The sequence below is a fragment of the Eumetopias jubatus genome, unplaced genomic scaffold (assembly GCF_037043125.1).
Source record: "Eumetopias jubatus isolate StellerSeaLion01/CBP00866 unplaced genomic scaffold, mEumJub1_p1.0 scaffold_16, whole genome shotgun sequence".
Lineage (NCBI taxonomy): Eukaryota > Metazoa > Chordata > Mammalia > Carnivora > Otariidae > Eumetopias > Eumetopias jubatus.
This window is the reverse complement of record NW_028274822.1, coordinates 58,623,704-58,647,811: the sequence shown is the minus strand read 5'-3', so window position 1 is coordinate 58,647,811 and position 24,108 is coordinate 58,623,704. Positions and strand designations below refer to the sequence as shown.

The following is a 24,108-nucleotide window of genomic DNA, read 5'->3' as shown; positions in this document are numbered from 1 at the left end:
GTGTGGGTGGCTACCAGGTTTCTCTAAAACAAAGATGAAATATTTTGAAATTGGCTCATATCAAAGATTAGGCCTCCTTTCTTCAGCTACACTTACATCTTTGAAAATATTTAGCTTTCTCCCCCATAAACATATTTTAAAATAGTTTTAAAGGCAGCTCACCAGAGAGCATCTTACTCATTTTGCCTCCACGGCTGTCTCTGCAGGCTGTGCACTAAGAGAAACAGGGCATCTCGTAAGAATCTCCTACCAGGCAAGTAGGCAGGATTCAGAACTGGGTCAGCGGTTCCACCAGCCTGGCCTGATGCTTTGGTTTTGCTCTGCTTTGCTGCTTCCTCTGTGGAAAAGGCAGTGTCTGTGCTCTCCCGGGGGCTGTGAGCCTGAATCCACTGCCCCCCAGGCCAGCTGGCCATGCAGCTGAACTTGTGGGTACCAGGGGGGTTGTTTTCTTTTGACATGACAGACTCTTTCATCTTTTATCAAAGCCATTTGGAAGATGTCTCCTTTCTGGGCAACTTTTTTTTTCTTTCATGACCTAGCCAATTCATATAAAATTTTAATTACTTTAAGATTTGCCTCAAAATAGGGCTTAGAAAGTAGATTATCCAAGATGCACAGACTTTTCCTCCCATCATGATCAAGGGGTTGGAAGAAACCTGGAGAAACAATCTGAGCAAGTGGACTCAGGACAGGAGGTGATATTGCTTTTAAGGGTCTCCAGGGCACGTCGTGGAAGGTCTACGAGCTCTTTTCAGTACTGGGAGAGGTCTAAAGGAACGCACGTGCTCTCCTTTTCCAAAGACAACTAAGCCACAATCTGCACTTTCTTTGCGCCTGTCTGAACTATGAAGTGGTGTTCTGATCACCACTTCATGCTGGCCATCCTCTGATGGGGCTAAATACAGCCTTGTTCAACGCAGAATGAAAAAACAAATGCTACTGTCAAAAGGTGCTCAGTAGAGACTGTGTTTCATACTTGGGAGAGGGACTAGGAGGGAGAAGAAGGTGCCTTGGGAAGGCTGGGAATTTTTTTTTTTTTTTTTTAAGGAGGCTCCATGCCCAACATGAAGCCCAACACGGGGCTTGAACTCACGACCCCGAGATCAAGACCTGGGCTGAGATCAAGAGTCAGATGCTTAGCCAGCTGAGCCACCCAGGTGCCCCGAGGCTGGGAATTTTAAGGAGACAGAGAGCAGGTAGCTGTTCTGGGCTTTCCCCTTGGAGCCCTAGCTCTTTGGACAAAGATCACTGTGGATCTGAGGAACTGTGCCTTCGCCCCACCCGGCCCAGATGGCAGAGGCCCCGCAGAGCTGGAGCGGCGGAGAGCCCACGGGCAGGTACCTGTTCCAGGCGGCACTTGAGCGCGGCCCACTCCACGTCCCAGGCAGCCTTGTCACTGGCGTACTGCTGCTGCAGCTGCCGCCGCGCATGCTCGTCCTCCCGCAGCTCGGCGCGCAGGTCCTCCAGCAGGCTCTTGAGCGCCCCGAACAGCTGCTGGTTTTCCACCACCTGAGGGAGCGAACATGGAGTTGGTTCTGCCCCCTCATGTAAGGGTATTCTTTAGGTCCTGGCGTCAAGGTGGTGCTGCGTTGTGTCCAAGGTGCCATTGCAATCGGTACAGAACAGGTGAAAAGTCTGCAGTTAGTGGGACAGAGCCAGGGGGTCCCTACGCTGCCAGCCATCAGGCTCCCGGAGCTGAGACTGCTAAGGGCCTGGTGGAACAGGAGCGGGGCTGGCGCTTAGGGCTGGTGTTCCGGGCCCAGAAGCAGAAGGGAGGAAGCTGCGGGAAGCCACAGGGAGCCCGGAAGCCAGGGCTGCAAGGAAGCTCCGTGTGATTTCAGACATCCGCAGCTATGGTTGGAGATGCAGATCTGGCAAGATATAAACACTCACCTATCTTGCTGTCATTTTAGTACCAGCCATTGAACCAGAAGAGAATAAAGGCTCTGTGTCTCTTATAAACATAGGGTGGTCATACTCTGACTTGGATGGATAAGCATGGCCACGGGGGGAGAGGGCATTTGAGCTTTAATCCAAGTCAAACGTAAACGCTTAACTTGTTCACGAGGGCCTCCTCATGGTCCCCTGAGACAGAATCACTGTGCCCCTCCTTTCAGCTGCAATAACCAGCACCTACTTGTTCTCCTGTGCCTCCCTGACCACCCCATGGTGCACGGGGCACAGACAAACCCGACCTGCTCCCACGTTTCCAGTGGCCCACACAATGCTCAGCTCGTGTAAAGTATGCAAACAGGTCAGATAAATGAAAAAGGGATTTTTATCACTAATCTGCTTACACCTAAAATATATTTTATTTTCTAAAACTCATCCTGCTCTTTGAAAGCACATTTCCAAAACCATGACTGCTATCTTTGTACGTTTCAGCATGGGCATTATATCAGAAAGCCCTGTCCAAGTGAATTAAATACTGAATCAATTATGATACCTGGATAATAAAAGCACCACGAGCTCCAACAGAAAACTTTAAAAGTTCATCACGGGCTCCCAGACCGACTGGTCTCAGGGCCATCTTGTTTGGCGCATTTACGAGGCCGGTAGAATCAAAGCTCTCTCAGTCCTGCTGGAGTCAGACTGTCTCAACTTTGGGGACACAGAGCCCCTTACTCTCAGAGAGACTGCCCCCTGCGTGATAAGCCTCTCAGGCCAAAGGCAGCAGGACAGTGCCCCCAGCTCTCCTCTGCCACGTGGAGAGTCTGTCATGCTCCTAAAACCATCTCGTTAATCCCCTAAACACACATGCGCAGAGATGAAAATGGACAGCCACATTTGGGAAGAATTTAAGATACTTTGGCTATCTATATGGTTGGATTTAAATAAAGTTGAATTAGAAAAGAGAAACTCCTCTGTATGAGCAGATTTATTATTGAAAACTCCCCAGTTTTCCCTGTAAATTGTCTGGAGTTCTAATATTAGATGCGGTAGACTTTCGATGGGGTAGAAAGGCCTATTTGTTAACATTTATAGCTCTTTGGTTTTTCTCCCCTTGACCACCAATTTTTACTTTAATAGCTCTGAGGCTAAAGCCAGTAAGAGACAATCCAGTTAACGCTTGTAAGATCCAGCAGCTAGAGAGCCTTCTAAAAATGCTACATGTCCCTTCCAACCAAAAATATAAGTAAATTACCACTACACTCAAAGAGATGCTCAGGATATGTGTACAACTGTAATAAATGCAGAACAGTTTCTTTCAACTCTACACCAAAAGTATTTAAAAATTATATAAGTGCAGGTGAGTGAGAAGAAGTATCGCAATAATCTTTTCAGAAATATACATCTTTTGAGTACAGAATTTATTTGAAAAAAACTACATTTTATAATAGATTCATATGCTATTTTCATCTTTGGATTTTAAACTTAAAAATCACTACTTTTTAAGTCAAACTATTTTAAGCATAAAGTAATGGGACTGATTTTGATCTAGTCTCTGAGTAGTCATCAAATTCTCACTGAAGAAAAAGCAGAAAACCATGTAATCAATTCTTGTATATAATCGATACTTCCCTACAAACCCCACTTTGTGAATATTGTCAGCCTGTGGGGTTCTTAACCCCACAGAAATTGGCTCTGATAACATCAGGACCAGAATTTGTGGTCCTCGGAAGCAGGAATTCACAGAAGAGTCCTTTTGCAGACTGAAATTTTGCTTCCTCTAGAAATAAGTACTTTCTGGCATTAGCAAATATCAGATTAAAGAAAGTTAAGCCTTAATGTTTTCATGCACATTTGGGTCAGCGTAATCATCATAATGTGCTATTATACAAGTATAATATTGATCATCATGGAATGAGTTCAAAAATTGCTCTGGCATGAAGGTGGCCAAAGGGAGCAAGAGAGTCCACGGAATGGATGTTATTGGTACTTGTTATGATAATCACCCAGAAGCAGCATGTGACATGGCAAGAAGTCAGCCTAGCTCTCTGCCACTGGTGTACAACACCGAGAATTGATGTCCAAATAAAAACTTCTGAAGACCCAGATGGGCAGGATGTTTCTAAACTTCTTCAGGTACAAAAAACCCAGTAATGAAAAGTAATACGAATTGTCTCTGACAGAGGGCGTGCTAGGTCAGGTGTGCCGATCGCCCACCTGCAGGATCTCATTGGCATCTCACATCAATCCTGGGTGCATTCCATCAGGCCCCGCCCTGTGACAGAGGAGGAACTGGAGCAGGCTCTCCCTGCTAGGAAGTGCAGAGCACGGACTGCACTCCGGGTCTGTCCCACCCAAGGCTGGACAAACCCAGCCAACATATCTAAATTTGACATTATCCTCTACCCAGGTTTGTTTGTTTGTTTTAAATTTTGCCTAAGAGAAGCCACCTCATCTCTGGAAACAAATTCCATCCCCCAGATCAGTGGAAATACTACTAGTGAGCCATCCTAAAAGAATGCCTAAAAAGTTACTTGTCTTACATTTCCTCCCCGTGGGGACCCTTGCTGGGCAATGTTTGGGGTAAAAATAGGACCCTAATTAAGAATGGAATCAAGATTCTCTGGGCCATTTAGAGGTCTTTGGGTGAAAGTCTTCTTGGATACAGAACTTTCTGAAACTTCTGTGCCAGGGGCCCAATTATGCAACCTTTTAGTTTATAGATGTTAAGTATAGGTCGATTTCAATCAAAAAGACCAATTTTTTCAACCTCTCCAAGATCAGCTGGTTGGTTTTCTTGCAAAGAGGCAGGATAAAATGGCCCCACCACTTCCTTTTCAGCTCTTCCATGTTCATCTCTCTTGGGCAAGGCTTACAGTAATCCCAAAATTGGGATCAGGAGCTTGACAGTGCTATAAAGTGGTAAACTTTATAACAGGTTCAAGGTTGGGCTTCAGCCAGTAAGACTGCTACCCAAATATACAATAAATATTACTAGTAGAAAGTAAAAAAGGAAGTTTCTGGGAAAGAGAACACACCAAGGTATTTGTGATGCAATGCCAGCTATTTGATAAAATCATTCTTGCCTAAGATTTCTTAAGATAATGTGCTTCATAATTCTGTGAAGGGGCTAAATTACCATCAACCACTTTGCTTGTCTCAGAGCCATTAATTTTGGAGATGAGTTTAATCTAAAGTTAGAACAGATATACTAACCGGCTGCTATGGGCTGACCCACAGAAAGCCAGATGGTCTCTCCTTCCTATTCATCTAGGCTAGCAGACATAGGCAGGGAGTTCCAGAACGCTATGGTAGCTGCCCCCAACCCCCAACACAGGCAGAGTTCCTATTTCATACTTATAAAGAGGGGGCCCTCACATCCTATTCAATAAAGTAACTCCTCTACCAGCAAGAGTCCCAAGACAAGTCCTTTACTGTGAGATCAGACTGAAAGGATACATTTACACATCCAGCAACATTTTAATAAATAAGCCATTTGTCATTCTTACTTTCATTGTTCCATTCAGATTAATTTTAAGATTCTTTTCTAAAACTACTATCCTCCCACAGATAAAAGAGAATGAGTCACTGAAGACTGGCCATGAAAATCCCTGGTGGAGGGTTAGAGAGATGAGAGATTAATTTATGTACAAAAATCATCTGTCCTTTGGCTGAGAACATACCAGGTGATCCGTGCCATGAGGGCTTCTCGGGGCAGGTCACTGTAATTTTCAGAGAGCTTCCCAAGCATAAATGTGGGCTTGTGAAAGAAGTGCTGGACATATATTTAGTAAGTTATAATGCGGGTTATCAGCCGAAGGCTTCAAGGAAACCAGTGCAGGTGTGATGAAAATCAAGTGGCCACATGGGAAGAAATCCCTTATGAGCAGAGGTTTAGGGTTTACTGCTGACCGTGGCAGACGCTGGGAGGGGGGCGGGGGCCGAAACAGTCCTTTACTGAGTGTCCTCTAGCATTTGTGCTTCTTCACTCCCGTGCCCGTGCTATCTACACAGTAACAGGGATAAACAAAAACACACAGCCAATATAAAATGTTTCATAATCATAAGCTCTGGTCTGGTTCCTTCTATAGAGAGTTGCATGTCTCCTAGGTGAGGTTATAAAGTTACAGAATCTGAAAAATGAATCACCGTACATACAAAATAGAAGGTAAAAGTGATCCAGGCTCAAAAGGAGAGCTTCCTTATTTTACAAAAAAAAAAAAAAAAAAGAAGAAAAGAAAGAGCAGATCACAGTTTCTGACATACAAGGCCTTGTCTGGCAAAGGTGCTCTTTCTGGAAGTTTCCCCATCTTGGGCAAAGCAGAAAGGTGGGCACCAAGGTGAGTCGATGTCTAGGAGGCCCAGGGAGCCAAAGGCACTCTGTCTACAGGAGAGAGGCTGACTGCTACTGAGGGTGGCTTCTGAAGGCCCTAAGCCCCAGACGAGTCCTGGACAAGTGAGTGACAAAGGTCCAGGGGAATAGATTCTACTCGGTCCCAAAACTGGGTCCTGAGGGAGACTCCTAAGTGACCAGCTGTAGTTGAAGACTAACATGAAACATAATTTCATTAGCTTTTGCTCTAAATTTTATTTTATTTATTTATTTATTTATTTTTAAAGATTTTATTTATTTGACAGAGATACAGTGAGAGAGGGAACACAAGCAAGGGGAGCGGGAGAGGGAGAAGGAGGCTTCCCGCTGAGCAGGGAGCCTGATGTGGGGCTCGATCCCTCATGCCCCGAGCTGAAGGCAGACACTTAATGACTGAGCCACCCAGGCGCCCCAAATTAGGTTCTATACACTTATACTTAGATGCTTTAATAAAGAGTATTATGTCCCATCCCTGGATGAAAAAGTAACTTCTCTTCGAATAAATTAATCCAATTCACAGACAATTAGCTAGTGGAACCACAGGGCCATAATGCTGGCACTATTAGTCACCTTGCATTAAAAATCTTGATTTTGGGAACTACCAGTAAGCATAAAATGCAGGGGGGTAGCCTTAGGTCTCAAAAGCTTAACGTTGTGGCCAACGTGCTGGAGCTCAGTGAGAGCGATACAGTAAGCTCTTGCATATTTTCCAGTTCTTCCAGAAGGCCGGGCAAACGGAAAGTGCTTTCTGTTCTCGAGGACAACCGGGTCGCTGCCACTAGATCACTAGTCCTGGAACTAAAAATCAGTCAACAGGGACCATTCACACAGCCGAACATTTTCCAACCTGATAACTTTTTATGAACTATTCTCAAGGTTGACTTGATACACATGCATTTTTTTTTTTTTTTTACCTCTTCGGACAATGATACATTTTGCCATCTACTGTGTTCAACTGTGAGAATGTTCACTATGACACAAAGCAAAGAGACCAAGGCCTGGGAAATTGTGTCACTGGCGAATTTAGCCTTGGGACAGGAGGTAGGCCACGTTGCCCATTCTGCTTATCACCTTGGCAGGTTCTCAGAGTTGTTGAAAAGGGTGCGGCCCTCTGGGATACGTGTTCCTGCTCTTGTGGGCCGACTGCCTAGCTAATACCCACGCCACAAGAGGGCAGGCAAATCTGCTAGCTGAGAATGTTCACTCCCAGGCACCCAAGTGTCGTACAGTAGATCACATTAATCTTCTGTCCTTGGATGGGCAGCACTGTGCACTTAACTCCTACAGACAGATGGGGCCATGAAAGGCTGCCCGGATTCTGCCTGTCGGCACCCTGTGCTGCAGGCCCCCCGGGTGCCCCTACCACACACCGTACAAAGTGGAAACTCATGGCTCCCACCTTCACTTCCGAGGGGACTAGTGGAAACATCAGCTTTGGAAGGAGGAGGCAAAGAGAGATGATGTTAAAATACACTGAGTGTGAGGTTCCAGCTGAGTGACTTTACATTATTTTCCACCCCCAGGGTAACATTTTCCATGAGAACTGTTTGGAAAACCAGATGTGTTACATTTTTCCCCTTTTGCTAAGTATCTGGACGCATGGGTGGGAAACACCCAGCACGTGACCTGAGATGCAACAGGTTTAGGGCTAAGTGGCAGTCAGCAGATGCTATTTGAGTTAATCACAGATACTTTATAGAACGAACTGACATCTCTGAAAAATAATAAAAGTGGTAGGTTTTCGAGGATTATTTGCAAAGTAGCATTTTATTTTCTAACTAGATCAACTGCTGGAAAACTCATTCCATGTGCTAAAATCTCCCCAGGGACACTGGCATAATGACAAACTTCCTAAGAAGTGTAATTAAACATTCATTTGAAAGTATAACATCGTTCTTGAGCCATATTTCAGGGGAAATGAAGGGCAGATGGGCATGCAGAGAAAACAACTCTTTAGTTGTGAAAATCTGATTTGTCTATGAAGAGAAAGCAGACGGGGGGGAAAAGACACACATCCCCTAGGCCTGGGCTCAGACATCAGGACTTTTCTCATTTGGATCCGAGCCAAAGATCTGATGACAGCCCTCTCCCACTCGACCTTTTGCGGCTCTGGGCCAAGGGAGGAGCTGCAGCTGTGGAGTCCAGCACACAGGGAGTGCCCAGAAGTGCCTGTGGTCGGGGGGCCACAGCTCCACCCGGGGTCACTGTGCACTTCGGGTCCCCCTGGTCCTGCCCCTCACCCCAGAGCCAAGGGTCTAGGTTTTGGGGCCCCAGGCTCTGCCCTGTAGAACCCTCAAAGAAGCAACTTAGGATTGGATAAGCCTCAGACCAGGAAGTCTGGGAGCAAGAAAGCTTTAACACTGGGTACCTCCTAGGGTCTCAGCACTCCAAACCCACCACAGCTGCTGTTCTGTAGAGAAGAGCAAAAAATCTGGGTGGCATCAATAGTATCTTTTGCTTTATTAAGCAGGGGCCGCCTGCTAAATAATTAATAAATGTGGCATTTGGCAACATTAATAATTATTTCATATTACACACTGAAATCCCATCTCCATATATGCTTTTAATTTTTTTAAGTGTCATCAAATATTTTTATTTCAAGTGGCCCAAAAAGAACCTAAAACACTTCATACATGTTTAGGATTTTAAAAAAATACGTTTTCTTTCCTCCTTACGCATTATGTTGCCAGGTTTGTGATGTTGCCGATGCCCATTCAGCTAACTGTCAACAAAAAAGCCCTGTCCCTTCTTTCTCTGGCCATGAGGAGGGCACTGCACTTGGTAATGTCTCTTTTGTGGAAGAATGGTCAACCTTTCTAAAGCCACAGATTCCTCCACACACCACTCTACATTCCCCCCGCCTTCTCAGGTACGTTTGCTGGCCCCTCCCATTGATCTGATCCTACTATGCCCCTTATTTATACGTGGAAGCCAAATGAACCAATAGGCTGACAATGAAATAGAGTCTTAATGATATGATTTCTAGCACAAACACAGCGACCGGCAACCACAGGCAGAGTTTTCTGATCCCTGGGAACACGAGCATATAAAATAAGATGACACAGATATAGACTAGGACTATCCTCTCTTAGATGTGGGTAGAATGGGGGGCTGGGACCTCGGCACCCACCTGCTTGTGGAGCTGTCCCCCGTGCACAGGCTGCAGCCTCGATCCGTGGTCACCAATCTGCACAGGGGAGTGTGGAGAATGCTCTCCCATTGAAAAGCCACAGCCTGGACCATTGTCATCTCGGTCTGGGCCGTCCCCCTTCGGGTCCCCCTGAACTCCAAGCTCACCCAGCCTGGGGAGGGTCTCTGGATGCTCCCTCTGAAAACAGCAGGAGACAATGATCACAACTCCACCCAAATCCTTTGCTGTGTAGCCTGGTTTTTATTGTTTGAGGGTAATTATCCCCTTTATGGCTTATCAAGTCTTGACTTCTCAGCCCTTTCCCGAATTATCCTCATTTAGCCCATTTCACTCACTGGCCACCTTCTTCATTTAAACACCACACCGTGGGTACCCAATTGGTCAGAAGAGATTAGAAACTTTACTGTTTTTAAATCATTTTGATAATGAAAAATTTTATGATTTATAAATTATTATTGATTATGGTTATGGTTTTATAAGCTAGAGGAGAAGGAAACTTTACAACCACTTCTAGGCTTTGCTTAACAATGGTTTTCTATGTCAAGGCTATTTGGAAGCAGGTTGAATTAATTTTGGAAGACTCTCTTTCCTCCCTGTAGAAAGAGTATCTTCCCCTTCAGAGGATGACTTAAAATTACATACAGTGAAAAGCAGATGAGAAGTCTTTGGGAGCTAAAAGGAAACCTACATTTATGATGCCCTGAAGCAGCTGACAAAGGAGCCAGGTGTGTGGATGCCCAGCACACACCCACAGCAGTGGCCAGAAGGCAAGGCCTGAAGGAGCCTGCAGAGCTGGACTGAATCAATCAGAATCAATCAGAAAGCAGATGACTCTGCTCTGGTTCTGTGATGAATCTGGGAATGGAGGCATAAGGGGGAAGCATACGCACATTTCAGAGGTGGCAAAACCCTGACCCATCTGGAGCCTAGCAGGGAGCCTTATCAAACTGCAGGGGCAGAACGGGCTCTAGCATCTAGGAACAAAAACTGAAATGGAAAGGAGAGAGAGAGGTTCAGAGCTAGGTCTGACAAACCAGCAAGGCAGGACGAGAGACGCACAGGACCTCAGGGTGACAACGTGCATGAGTTCAGAGGTCAGCAGTGGAAGAAACGGCCGCACAACTTTGCCACAGAGGAGAGTTAGAGACAAGAACTCTGAAAACGAGGCCACGGGACACACAGAATTCTTGGTCTAATATAGAACTGGACAACCTGTTGCATTTCCCATGCCTGGATTGGGCTTGATAAAAACCATCTGAAATAACAGAATGTGACGTTGTGTGTAGGGCGCAGAGGGACAGCAGTGCCTGGGGGTCAAGAACAAAACAGACACAAAGAAAATGAATTCTCCGTGGAGGGTGGGGTGGGGGAGGTACCTCAGCGAAATCCTCGCCTTCCTCCTCCATCTGCTTCCCCTGCCGCCAGTGCTTTAGCAGCCACCTGAGTTTGACGTAGAAAAGGAAAATGTTCTGCTTCAAGGACCGGAGCTCCTGCTGCATCAGATTCCTCTCGTCGCTCCAGGTTCGCTCATGGAGGGTGTTCTGCAAAGCCAGGCTGTGCATTTCTAGTTCTTTCCATCTCAAGGCATAGAGGTGCTCCTCCTCCATCTTGAACGGAGAGAGAGAGACAAGAGTGTGACAGCAGCTATTGCAATTTGCCACCCGAACCAAACCAAGTCTTGGCAAAATGTCACTCAATCTTGATCATGTTGCACTTGGCATGGGAAACACAGACACCCCCAAAGTTCAGGAAACTCCTTGAGATGGGTACTATTTAGAAAACCTCAAGGGTTTTCTGACTCCGAAGTAAACACTATTTCAAACCAAGATGTTATCGTCAATTCTCATTGTCAAGTCTCTCTTGGTGTTTTTGGAGGTCTCTAAACTTCTTCAGGAAAATTGTTTCTCAGATGGACGCCTTGCAGCTGGCTCCCGTGCAGATTCCCCTTGCCCTCTGTGGGCTTGCAAAAGGCACACTGCAATTGTAAGGGGGGGGGCGGTTAAGTGGTAACCCTTCCCCTGGGCTTCCTGAGCCTTCTGGTGTGCACAACCCTCAGGAGAAAGAAGAGACAGCAAGCTGATGGAGAGGCCCACAGAGAGCGGGAGAGCGAGGTGGTTGGGTTGGTGGGGGTGGGGGAGCAGGGATTCTCCCTGACGCAAGGTCCTCTGCTGCATATGGTGGGGGGCAAACAGGAAAGTAAGCTGAGAACCTACTTCCATACTTAGGACTCCCCATTCCTATTGGCCAGGAGTAAGTGTTAGGGAAATAAAGCATTACTGAAAAAGAAGTGTTTTCCATTTCTATGCTAAGTTCCTGCTTTTCAACATGGGTACAGGCACTCTTCCAAGCAATAAACAATGATTATGTCGATAATGACTAAGCCAAGTGGTGTGAATAAAATCTCATTGCACAGATAAGGGCACAAGAATAACATCAATAGTAGCTAAATGAAAGCTTTCTGTTCCACAGACCAAAAAAAAGGGGGTTCGAATGCCAGCCTTGTAGTTATCAGCTGTCCTCTCCCGATTTAACACTCCCTCTTGGCCAAACACCAAGGCACTGAGTTTTGTTTTGTCTTATTTTCCTAAAGTACTCGATCAGTGCTCAGAAACCATGCAGATGTGACTACGGCTGCCCGCGGTTGACACCAATATGTCCTTTGCTAGCGCCAGCGAAGAGTGAGAGGCCGCTCTGGGAAGATCCCGGGTCTGCACAGAGACTTGTGCGGCCACCGTCATAATACCAGATCTTTTTTGCACTTCAAGCTGAGAACACAAAATAGTGGGGATTTAATTCACTTTGTCGGCAGCCCTCGGAGTCCCACGTGTTCTCTTCCCTGTTGGCACAAAAGCAGGACGAGCGAGGAGGGGGGCAGCCTACCATACTGGAAATCCAGCGTTTGCAATTTACTTGCAGTATTATGTCAGCCACCGACTGACGGGGAAGGCTTCAGCTTCCTCGGCAGCAAAAGGAAGCTAACTCAAGATGTGCAGAGCGCCTAGCTCATGGCAGGTATGCCAGAGACGCTAGTCTTAGTTGGTGGAGGCGCCGCGCTGGGAGGGGATGTTCTGTTGTCCTCTCATCTGAAGCCTCCTGGAAATGTTCCTTCCTGACTGGCTCTGACCTCCCCACAGCCCTGGTTGCCTCCTTCTTTCTGTTCCATGTCCCCAAGCACATCCCAAGGCCCAGAGTTGGTCCTCTTCCCTCTGATACGTTAGGGAATGTTAGGGATATGTTAGGGAACATCGACCCTTGTTCCCTCTGAACAAGCCTGGATGATCTCTCACCCCCTCCAAACAAGGTCTAAAGCCTCGTCTTCAACACACTCCTTTATCCTGAATCCAAGTACTAGACACACCTGGGACCCTGCTATTTTGCTATTAGCATCTCCGGGGATAAACTCCCTTCTCAAATATGATTTTTGGTGAAGAAAAAAAAAAAGGTTAAATTATTTAGGAAATGAGTGCTCATGTCTGTGAATCCCTTCTCCTAGCAACTCTGGGAAAGGATTTAACAGATAATGGGTAATTAGCCAGTAACAGGTTATTCTAAGATAAGCTGGAAGAGTTAATAAGGCCGCAGCTCAATTAGTGGCAGTTTTCTGAAGACAACCATTTAGGGTGAGTTGTTGATATTTCCTATCAAAAAATTTACCTAACATTGAGAAAGCTTACAAATCCGTGGGACAACAAAAGTTATGGACACACTTTCCTGTCCAGGTGCGTGAAGGCCCCTCTTTGATTTTCCTTTGCTGGCTACGGCTGCAGGAAAATGTAGGTTAGACGTTAGGAAGAACTTCCCGAGACCACAATGTAAATAGTGAAAAGCATGTTTTAGAGGAGAAAGATGGACAACTCTCTTTATGAGATGTCCGAGGGGCAGCTCAACTAGACGATTCCCTAGGAGTCCAGGAGCCTGAGTGGGACAGACAGCTCTCTTTCAAATACATCCTGTCATCTGTCTCCAGGGGGCTCCGCGGTCAGAGCCCTGGTTGTGCTGAAATCGGGTTACATATTTACCTTCCGAATCGTGTTTGTAAATTTCTCTGTCTCCTCTTGATGCAGTCTGGTCGCCTGTGCAAGCTGACCCTGCAGCTCCTCTAGCGGTACACTCTGTTCAGGTAAAACAGGGGGCCCTGAGCTGATCGGTGGGATAAAGGAAGGGGTTTAGTGGAAGACGCAGGACAGACATCTGCAAAAGCCAGGGACACACACGGAGCAACACAGCACGGACGGGCGCTGCAGCAGTGGAGTGAGTCCTGTGGCAATTCCCCTGAGGTCCTGCCCGGGGCTCCGGGGTGGTCTGTGGTGGGCAACCCTGGCCACCCTCAACAACCACCTGGGAGACAGGTGCGTAGTGGTGCCTGTCACCTGAACTTGGACCACCACGGTCCCCACCACCCAGGCTGAAAGCAGGGAGCCAGGGTGCGCCAGAGGAGACATGGCCAGCTCACACGAGTTGGTCTCTGAGATTCACCGCCCCAGTTCATTCCAGGTTGCAGCATTCATTTGCTCATAGGCTTAGTGGAGATTTTCCTGCCCCATGGAGGGTGCCTTTGTTTCCTCTGGGCACTCCTACCCTGGGCACTAGGGATAAGCAGGGTGAGGTGCCTTCAGGGACCAGAAACATCCTTTGAATTGCATACGCTGCCTAAGAAGAACTGCACAAAGATCTGCTTTATTACATTTTAGGTTAAAAATAGCTAAAGGAATACTTTTTTTATGCCCTTTACTGGTAAAGTCTACCTATTGGTAAAAGCCTGTCTTTTGTGCTTTTATGTCCAAATGGCAATGATCGAGAACTAGGGGCTATTATGTTTTAAGTAAAGTGTATTTTTTAAGAAAGGGAAGTGGTTATATTTAAAAATCTCAGGCATCGTTAAAATCGAAACATGACATTTTACCCACTTGTTTATGCTACTTGAAGACAGGGGTTCATAAATCTGGGAACTAGAGTGGATTGTTGCAATTAAAATAGGTGTCATCCTACTGGTTCATTCTGATGAACTAATCTGTTCTTTCTCACAGAGGACACTGTTCGCTCGTCCTAACTGGATGTGACCTGGGTTGTCAGGACTGAAATTCATGCCCCAAGAACAGGAAATGCAGGGCGGGGGAGGCGGGGTGGGGGGGAGCAGATCTCTTCCTTTAGCACAAGGGATGACAGAGAGCTTACAGGAAAAAGTATCTAGAGACAGAAAATCAGAGACGCTGGGGATCCGCCAACTTTTGGGTAACATTTTTGAAAGCTAGAGATTTAAGCTCATCCTTCTTTCAAGAAATCAAGAACTACTGAGGATGTTCATGCCTCTTTGAGTTGCTCGTTACTAGATATGATTACTATAGACTTTTATATCTACTAGGCCAGGCTTCCGGTTCTGAAAAGAGGGATTTCTCTCCACATTAAATTTATGCCAATGACTAATTTCTTTTTAAGAGAACACTTTATTGTTTTTTAATATGTGTGGTCTTTTATAGTAATGATTTAATCTTTTCTCCTGTTTGCCTGCCTTTCATAGTTGTGAACACACCTACTTTGTATCTTGAATAGCTATCTGATATTCTAGAATCTGAAGGCCTGTCTTGGAGTGGAACCCTGCCGTCGGCCATCAGCTGACTCTTGATCCAGGTGCGTATTTTTGGCTTGTATGTTTGCCGTTTTGCACTGTGAGCTCATCTTCACTGGGGAGTTAGCTGTGATCCTGTATGTAACCTGGGTAGAGGATGTGCCTTCAGGTGGGGTTTGTGTTTGCAGAAGCCAGCGACAGAACATCAACTCTCCTTTCCCTGGGGACCCCTAGGCCACCGGTGACATCAGTTCAAAGCCTGATCCTGGTGAGGCTGGCTGCCAGTATGGTTATGTGGGGGAGACTTCATGCTGGTAGATGAGCTTCCCTCTACCAGCAGGCAGATGTCTCTCCAGTTGAGGCTTACACAGTGTGCAGCCCTTGGGGGCCCTGGGTCATTGCTCTCTCTGCCTGTGTTGGGCCCAAGGCTCTGTGTCTAATAGCCCATGCAGCTATTAAAGCCCAAGGCTCTGGGTTCCCAATTCTGGCAACTCTCCCCCTAATCTGCTTACCTAAAAGCCACAGACACTGCTGCTCTGATGTTCCCTTCTGAAATCAATTCCAACCCCTGAAGATTTTCCTAAATTTTGGGGGGAATTCAGCTACATATTTAAAAAGACATTTTCTATTTTGTGCAGCACTTTATTCAACAAGTACTTACCGAGCACCTATAGTGCTTGGCACTGTACTGGGGATTTACGAGTACATAAAGCTGCCCCAAATCCCTGCCCTCCTGGGGTGTCCCTTCTGGCAGCTTAGGTATTTTGCACAGGAGTGTCTTTAGGTGACCCAGGCTACTCTCTTCCCAGCTTTACTTTTTTCAGTTACTCATTAGTCCATACATTTAAGATATAAAAATCCTCCATATTTGGATACATACGATACTAACCCGAGGCTCCCTATGCAGAGATGTTGAAAAAGGCGTCCTAATCAAGCCTATCTTTCAAGAAAACCCAAGATCTGTTAATTTAGTTTCTATATATGAAACCGAAGGAGTTAGTTTGGTTTTAATCTTAATAAATAATGTACACAAGCTGATTTATTTTAAACAAATATATGAGCCTCATACCTCAGCATTGTTTGATTAAAAAATGTGTCCCTCTGTTGGAACCACGTCTTTGAAAGGTCACAGAAAAGGACCCTTGAAGTCCTACGAAGTTGTTCATCTGGGGCATCTGATTTACCTCCAGTGGCTCCCTGTCATCCACGGAGATGGGTCAACAACAGAAACTGTACGATCATCTTCATCTGCTACACATTTTACCTTACTGTCCGTTTTTGCTAATGGAGTCTTAAAACCCCTCAGACAAGTAAGTGTTCCTAGCTGGGATGCAGTCACTCCAGTGTTACAAAAAACAAAATACAAACATGCTACAGTCAAAGTTTCAGTCCAGAATTATTCCATGGCCACACAACTGCATCAAACCACATACATTTGGAGCCAAGTGTTCACATGACACATAGACCTCCTCTAGAAAATAGATACTTCCCTTCATCACCATTTTCCCAAAGGGTTGATTCTAAAACCCATCCTTTGCCCACTTACCTAAGATTCTGACTGCACATCAAATTCATCTTGACCTCTCTACGTAAGGCAGTCTATTGAAACAAATACCATCCTTACTTGATCCCGAGGCCATGGAGACATATCAAGCTCGACGTCACAACCACCTTCCCTGGCAGTGTTCTGAATGCCACCGCCCATGCTTTCCCCATGTGGTTGAGTCCCTACACCAATTTACAATGCGAATTTCCTGGACCTCTTCAGAGAAAGTGGCTTATAGATCATTCTCCACACTTAAGAAGTTACCTGCATCATCTCGAAGCAAAAACAGGAATGCTTTTCGTTATAGTCAATATTAGCAACGCTCCCTAAATATTAGGACTCTCTTCTACCTCTATCCCCAGGACTTCATTTTCTGGTGAGGTTCCATTTTGTTCTGGCCGGTTTTGTTACTGCTTCATCCAAAAGCCGTAGAGGAGGTCAACACATGTGTACACATACTTGGCACAAAACCCCACATCATTTTATCATGGCTGGTATTTCACAGCTGTGGCATGAGGGGTCCCAAATGCTTCATGTGTGTCGTTGATTAAGGGATCAAAGGAGGAGCTAGGGAAGAGAGCTCTTTGAGATTTCTGATCTAGAAACTCGATCCTCTGGGCACGGGCTTGGTTTCATTTATATCTGAAATGTGACCAGGGCCCATGCTTGGCCACTTCTTGTTCAGAACTATTTTTAAGGCACCCTGCACATTCCCAGCTGCATATCCTATACACTGCTCTCTCTTAACAAGTCGGAATCTCTCAGCAGATTTGTCAGGAGCCACAGGGAGGAAAGTCAGGGAAGAAATCTGGTGCATGATATGAGAATCTAGCTAACATCTACAGAGATGAATAGGCACCAGAAATATCTGTCCTTCTGAAAAAAAAATTTTTTTTGGTGTGCTTGCATTAATGGGTTAGTGGATATTAGTGCATTCTGACTTCAGCTTGTTCTGCCTATAATTGTTTTAAGAGTGCCGTGTGGATATTCCCTTCCCTCCCTAAGATTAGTGTGTGTACTAAGCAGCAGGCCTCCTGCTGCACAGATATGTCATCTCCTAAAATGTTACAGTTGTTCAAAGGTGGTTTTTCCTTTTCTCTTTCTTGGTGTTCTTGCTGCTACTGGTGCTAGTACTAGGAGTAGTGGTTTAATCTGGCCCAAATACCCAAATCTTTCAAAATAGGAATGCACTTTCTCTCCTCTTACCGCAAATATGAAAATCTACATAGGTTTCAGAGAAGGCATTTCACAAATGGAACTTGAGAAATTGATCCTTTGTTAAAACTTCAGCTTAAATAGAGAAAGTTTTTTCCTCTTTTAAGCTGTTGGTACTAGGTGTCCTATCAGCTCCCCACCCCAAGGAACTAAGGGCAGAGCTAAAGGAAATTCACACGTGTACAGTAGTAATCGGCTTGCACAGATAATTAGTAATTTCAAGGACAATGTAAGAGGAAGAACACTGCTCGAGGTATACTGGCTTCAGTCTTGGACTCATGCTAGATGAAAGTGTCTGAATTCACCTTTTCTGCAGTTACGGTGGTGCTCTGTGGTGTCGGGCTGCGTGCATGAGGCTCCACTGGGAGCAGCTTCTGGGTCGGGCTGCCCTGCTCACTGATGGGAGCTCCATGTACCGTTTCCATGAGAGCCTCATTGGAAAGTTGTGGGCAATGGATCTGGGATGTTTTCACTAAAACGCCTTTAAGAGTTCTGCCTCTAGGGCGCCTGGGTGGCTCAGTTGGTTCGGCAACTGCCTTCGGCTCAGGTCATGATCCTGGAGTCTGGGATTGAGTCCCGCATCGGGCTCCCTCCTCAGCGGGGAGTCTCCTTTTCCCTCTGACCCTCCCCCCTCTCATGTGCTCTCTCTCTCTCTCTCTCATTCTCACTTCCTTAAATAAATAAATAAAATCTTAAAAAAAAAAAAGAGTTCTGCCTCTAACATTGTCCATTGTCCAATTCTTTAACCCAGTGTAATACTGGAAGACCAAACTCCCAGCAGGGGACATCCACCCCAGGGACCGAGCAGCTCCTCTAAGACCCCGACTCTGCAACAGATCTATGTTGGGCTCCTCTCATAAAAAGAAAAACTACAGAGCTATCCAAGTGGTCCTACAAAACGTTTTGTCTTTTAAAAAGTATTTAAAAATATAACGTGTTTGCATACATAATTGAGTCTTCCGTGTGAAATGCCGTAGTGGATAAAGAAGTCAGAACAAAGGATGTTTCAGTTCCAGTGAATACTATTCCCCCTTCTAGGAAATGATGTTGTCTGGGACTTGCCTTTCACCATGAGCTTTTTAACTTTCTCACCAAACTTTGTAAAATTAAAGGAAACTGAACAGATGTTTAAGGGAAGCAACAGAGCATGGCAAGAGAGCTGGTGTGCAGTCAGTCACGTGAGTAACCTCGAGTGGACGGCACTCTTCCGAGCAGCGCTCTTCACGGCAGGGTGGGGAGATGGCTGAAGCAGGCCTGGGGAGACCATTCTAGACCCAGCTCACCCACCAAATTCCCGGGGGCTTCATGGCAAGCCGCCTCACTCTCAGACCTCCATTTTCTCATTCATGGAAGAGAGGAATTCGCCTGAAGATCTGACATTTCCTTCTGAGCTGTATTGTGCAGTGATCCCAAGTCACCACGTGGCACCAGCTAGCTCTGCTAAACTACCTCTTGTGGAGGTTTATATTCCCACAACACTCAGTTTGAGTCAACGAACTAGGTTTCTCTCCCCAAGGTTGCTGGTTTCCGAAGCTACGCGAGGCCATGCGCATATGTCAGGTAACAGGGAAACTTATCAACGCCCCAGTGTTAAACAACATCTTACCAGCGTTTAGCTAAACAAGGTGACGTGTGACATGCCCTGAGTGATGAACATATGGGAAGGAAGCGGGAGTTAACCTCAAACTGCTCTCCCAGAGAAAGGGCTGCCATGTTCAGCAAAAGCTGTGCTTGTCCAGATCAGGAAACAGCCAGGGAAAAATGAGAAAGGGCTAGAGTGGGCAGAGGAAATTGGGCCCACAACTAGGGGAGCTGTGACAGCCCTTCCCACTTGGCAGTCTTCAGTGGCGGGACACCCTTCCCTCTTTATTATCAGTCAGACTTTACGTTCACACAGCATTTAGCACTGTTCATGGTGCTTTCTCAGCCAATAGCTCCTCAGCTCTGAGAATCATCCACATATAATCACACTAGGCAGGTAGGACAGTATTTTTCTTCCCATTTCACAGATGCAAAAACAGAGGCTGAGACTCGCTTGAGAAACAGAGCTGGTCATGGACAGAGCTGGACTCAAGCCCAGGGTGCCCCTGCCAGAGTGGATTCTAGCACAGCGTGGCATCCCTGCTAGAAAGAGCTAGTGGTGCAGTGTTCACTGAAGACTAGGAATTGTGTCTTCCTGAGGGTGTCAGCCTGGAGATGAATCATTCAATTGTTTTGAAATGTGCATAACTGTGAGTTTGCTACTGCCAAAGCAACCAGCATTCTCAGACGAAGCCCCTGTGTTGGGCACAGGCTGATCGCAGGGGCTTCCTGTAGAAGTTTCATAGAGATATAAGACACACCAATCCTTAAATCCACATTTGTTTTTATGTAAGCTTTTCAAGGGCAGTTTTCATGTCACTGTGTGCCCAAATCAATGAGGGTAGAGATGTGACGTACTCTCCTACAGGACAAGGGAAGAACCCAGACTGGAGATCTGGGAACTTGGGTCTGGGTGAGCAAGCAGTCCCGTGTGCCCACCTGGGACCGTGGGACCCACAGCTCCTCAAGGCATTGGCCACAAGCTGAGCTGAAAGGCGCAGGTGCGGCTCTACCCCAAGTGCCTCTGTGAGCATCATTTCCTAGTCAAATGCCTGACTTTTTTGCTGAATGAGCTCAGTGTGCTTACAGGAGTGAGTCCCTTGTTTTTGTCACCCCTGCTGTCTGGGAGTCACCAGGATCCCCTGGAGCTGAGCAGTAACACCCCTACTGGGACTGATAAATTAAGAATTTTCATGGTGTGGGGTGCCTGGATGGCTCAGTCGGTTAAGCGTCTGCCTTCGGCTCAGGTCATGATCCCAGGGTCCTGGGATCGAGCCACACATTGGGCTCCTGGCTCAGCGGGGAGTCTGCTTCTCCCTCTCCCTCTGCCTCTCCCCCTGCTCATGCTCTCTCTCTCTGGATCTCTGTGTCTCAAATGAATAAATAAAATCTTTTAAAAAAATAATTTTTCATGGTGCCCTACTCCTGCAATAACCCGCCTTGACCAGCAGTATCAGAGCCAGGGATTCATTCCTTGGTGACACCTGTCTCTGTCGTGGGTAGAATTACTTGCCAGGAAGAGCTTTCACCGACAGGGCTGCTGACAACTGTTTCATATGATGGAGTCCCTCTGGTAGCCTTTGTGGGGGCTGGGAGTTTTGTTGACAAGAGGTTTCTATGGCAACAGAGAATGCTGCCGCCCAGCCCCCAGGCTGGGAGTGCACTCCCTGATTCTGCCCACTGGCTGGAGCCCTGTCCCTGGAAACTACAGGGCAGGCCACAGGAGACACAGGGAAGGACAGTTTCCACCAGCCCAGCAAAGACAGTGCTTGGTTTTCATGCCTGTTTTCTTTCCTGTTTGACGGAAAGCTACGTAACACTCACAAATCAGTCCCCTATGCCTTGCTGTGTTTCCAGGCGTCCACAGGCAGGATGATGCTTGTCTGACAAGGGGAGCTGGCGATTGCCCGCCTTCACCCTGTGCGGACCCTCCCATTCCAATTGCATGCAATGGATCCTGATTTCGGGGGAGTCCCGCCTGGTTCCGTACCCGCCCACCATGTCCCTTAAGGGCCCTGGACCCAAGTAGGAAACACCACACAGCCAGCCACACAGCCAAAGGAGGGTTGGGAGGGCAGGGGTCGCTGGCCGCTGGGGCCAGGTGGTCGCTGACCTCTAGACTGAAGCAGCTCTGGCCTCCCAGCCGGCAGCTCCCAGCGTCCCCGTCGGCTCGGCGGTGCAGCGGCTCTGGCTCATCCCCGTGCTCCTGCCCCGGCTGCCACTCCGGCTGACCTCTCAGTTTGGACTGTCAGGTGCATGGGAGGGATTTGGATTTGTTTTGTTTTTAATTTTAAATAAACAACAAAGGAGAAGAGGGGTGTGGCAGGGAGGGGAGGTGCTGAAGAAAACAAAAATGGGTAAAGTAGACGATGGAAACCACCACCGGATGAGGAAAGGCATGAACAGACACAGTGCCGTACGAGAGGGACAAGAACAGAACCAAAATGAGGATGAGCAAAACAATGGCTGAAAGATCTGAAAAGCAAACAAGAGAAACAGAGGGGGATAGAAGGCAGAACACTGGTTATGAGGCGCATGCAATGGGGATGCGTGAATCAAAGACTCAACCGCAAGCACACTACCCATGAAGGATACGGAAACAAGGCTCCTCCTTCCTCGCTTGTGGTCGAGCAGCAAAAGCCATAATCCAGGCGGCAGCTGGGTCATGCACCCAAGGGCGATGCATAGGAAAACAGTCCTTGGAGGGCCACTCCACTCTGCCCTCACCCTCGGCTTGGGGAGGGCAGCGACTTGCTCCTCAACGCCATCCTTCTCCCGGGCCGGCTCCTCTCCCCACTTTGGCTCATCTTCCAGTGGGAGCGGGTGCGCCTGGCTGCCTAGGGCCTTTCGGACCTGCACTGCGTCCCTCTGGCCATCAACCCAGGTAGGGATGCACATGCTCCTGAGCCAGTCTGCTAAGTATCCTGACTGCGAAATGAGTTTGTACTTTGTTTTAAACTCCTCTGCTTCTTCACTGAGACAGCTGGTCGTTTGAGACACCAAAAAAAAAAAAAAAAAAAGGAAAAAGGATGGATTGCGTCGGTCCCTATCGCTGCCATTGGGGTGAGCCTTGTGTCATGAGGGAGGGCCTCTAAGCCAAGAGCAGCGGCGCAGTTAAAAAAAAAAAAAAGAGAGAGAAAAAAGGAAAAAGAAACAAGGAAATAAAAGAAAACTACAAAAAAAACCCAAAAAACAAAAAACAAAAACCAGAAACCCAACCAATAGAAAGGATTTGGTTGACACTTGAGGCTTTAGTACAATGCAGGTTTGAAATCATAACCAAGCAGCCGTGAGCAGGATGAGTTCAAGTGCAGCAATGCCAGCAAGAAGGAGGAAGAGCAAAACGGAGCAGGGAGGCAGAGCCAGGAGCCCCCTTACCTGCAGGTCCGGGACCAGCTCCTTTCCCAGGGTCCCGACTGGGGAGTCCCGGGACACGGAGGTCACAGTGGAGAGAAAGCTGGAAGATTCTGTGAGGTGGGGCAAGGGAGACAGGTCCTCCAGGCGCTCCCTCAGGCCGTCCCCGAGCCTGCGCACCTGCTCTAGGAAGGCCTGCAGCTCCTTCCTAAAAGCCTTCATCCTCGAGTTGATGGTGCCCAGCAGCGGGGGCTCCTTCTTGCCTGTCTCGCCCGTCTCCCCTGCCCCCTGGGCGTCAGGCTCCAGTGAGGCCTCGCCACTGCCCCGCAGCCCCACGTTGTCGCCGAAGCCAGCGGTGTCCGTGATGAGGCGCTCCACGGTCCGCTCGAGCCGCTCAGCCTCGTGCTTTATGCTTGCCAAGCACTCGGTGTCCTCCCTGACCCGCAGGAGCTCGGCCGGACACGGCTCGCTTGCCTCCGACGGCTTTCCGCTGCCAAAGCCCGACGTCTTCTCGAACATCTCCTCTGAGTCGCTCTCGCCACCAATAGGGCCCTCCCGCTTGGGCTGGGGCTGGCGGCCTTCCTCCCCGTCACTCTCCTTCTTGCCCTGGTCGCTGTCCGCGTCGCTGTCCCGGGGGCTCGGGGCGCGCAGGCCCAGGTGGGCGGCCAGGTCATAGCGCTGCACGTTGGAGAGCAGCACCCGGTTCTCATACTGCAGCTTCAGCACCTTCCCACTCAGCTCGTTGATCTGCAGCCGCGCCGACTTGAGCTCCTCCTGCAGAGGGGCCCCGCTGGCCGCACCCTTGCCCGTGCCCTCCGCCAGCCACCCTGGCTCTGGCCGGGGTTCAAATTTGAACTTGCTCAGCTCATGCGTCAGCTGCCGGTTGTGGTCTTCGATCTCGGATATGGACCTCCGGAGCAGCTCCGCTTCCTCCTCCACGAACTGCAGGTGCCGGCGGAGCTCCGTCGAGGACTCCAGGGAGTCACCGAAGGGTGAGGTAGGAATGCTTGCCATGTGGTCCCGGCCTGTACCCTCTCGCTCATACTGGACCCGCAGGTCCTCCATCTCCGCTTTGAGGCCTCGGTTCTCCACCTCCAGCTCCACAATCTTCCGGCCCAAGATGTTGGCCTCTTCCTCCACCAACTTCAGCCGCAGCTTCAGCTCAGCCTCCCTGGTGCTGGGCGGCCCACCTGCTTCCCCCGTGGGGAGAGGGCTGTCCACGTCTCCGTATAGGGCCTTGTACTTCTGGAGCTCCTGTTCCAGCTCGTCCTTCTCCCTCCCCAGCTTGGCCATCTTCTTACGCATCAGGGAGCCTTCCTCTTTGGCAAACTGAAGCTGGCACTTCAAATCAGCACTGTCATCCTGCCAGGAGAGAACATTTAAAAATACCACATGTTCGTGTTTGTGGTGATTTCCCTTGCACCTCACCCCCA

The 24,108-nt window shown here is 47.8% G+C and overlaps 1 protein-coding gene across 7 annotated transcripts in view; it reads right to left on the bottom strand.

Annotated features, from left to right (window-relative positions):
• MTCL1 (microtubule crosslinking factor 1) overlaps nt 1-24,108 on the bottom strand; it is a 119,392-nt gene that overhangs the window by 20,614 nt on the left and 74,670 nt on the right. For 3 of the 7 annotated variants that reach the window (XM_088019735.1, XM_028123934.2, XM_088019738.1), the window contains 5 exons: nt 22,700-24,037; nt 21,435-21,566; nt 10,790-11,020; nt 9,393-9,590; nt 1,342-1,509 (listed from right to left, as the gene is read on the bottom strand). In XM_088019735.1, the coding sequence (XP_087875861.1) occupies nt 1,342-1,509; nt 9,393-9,590; nt 10,790-11,020; nt 21,435-21,566; nt 22,700-24,037 (2,067 nt within the window). Of the gene's footprint in view, nt 1-1,281; nt 1,510-9,392; nt 9,597-10,789; nt 11,021-13,432; nt 13,554-20,279; nt 20,282-21,434; nt 21,567-22,699; nt 24,038-24,108 lie in introns of all 7 variants that reach the window. The other 4 variants (XM_028123933.2, XM_088019737.1, XM_088019734.1 and 1 more) reach the window with 3 other exon arrangements.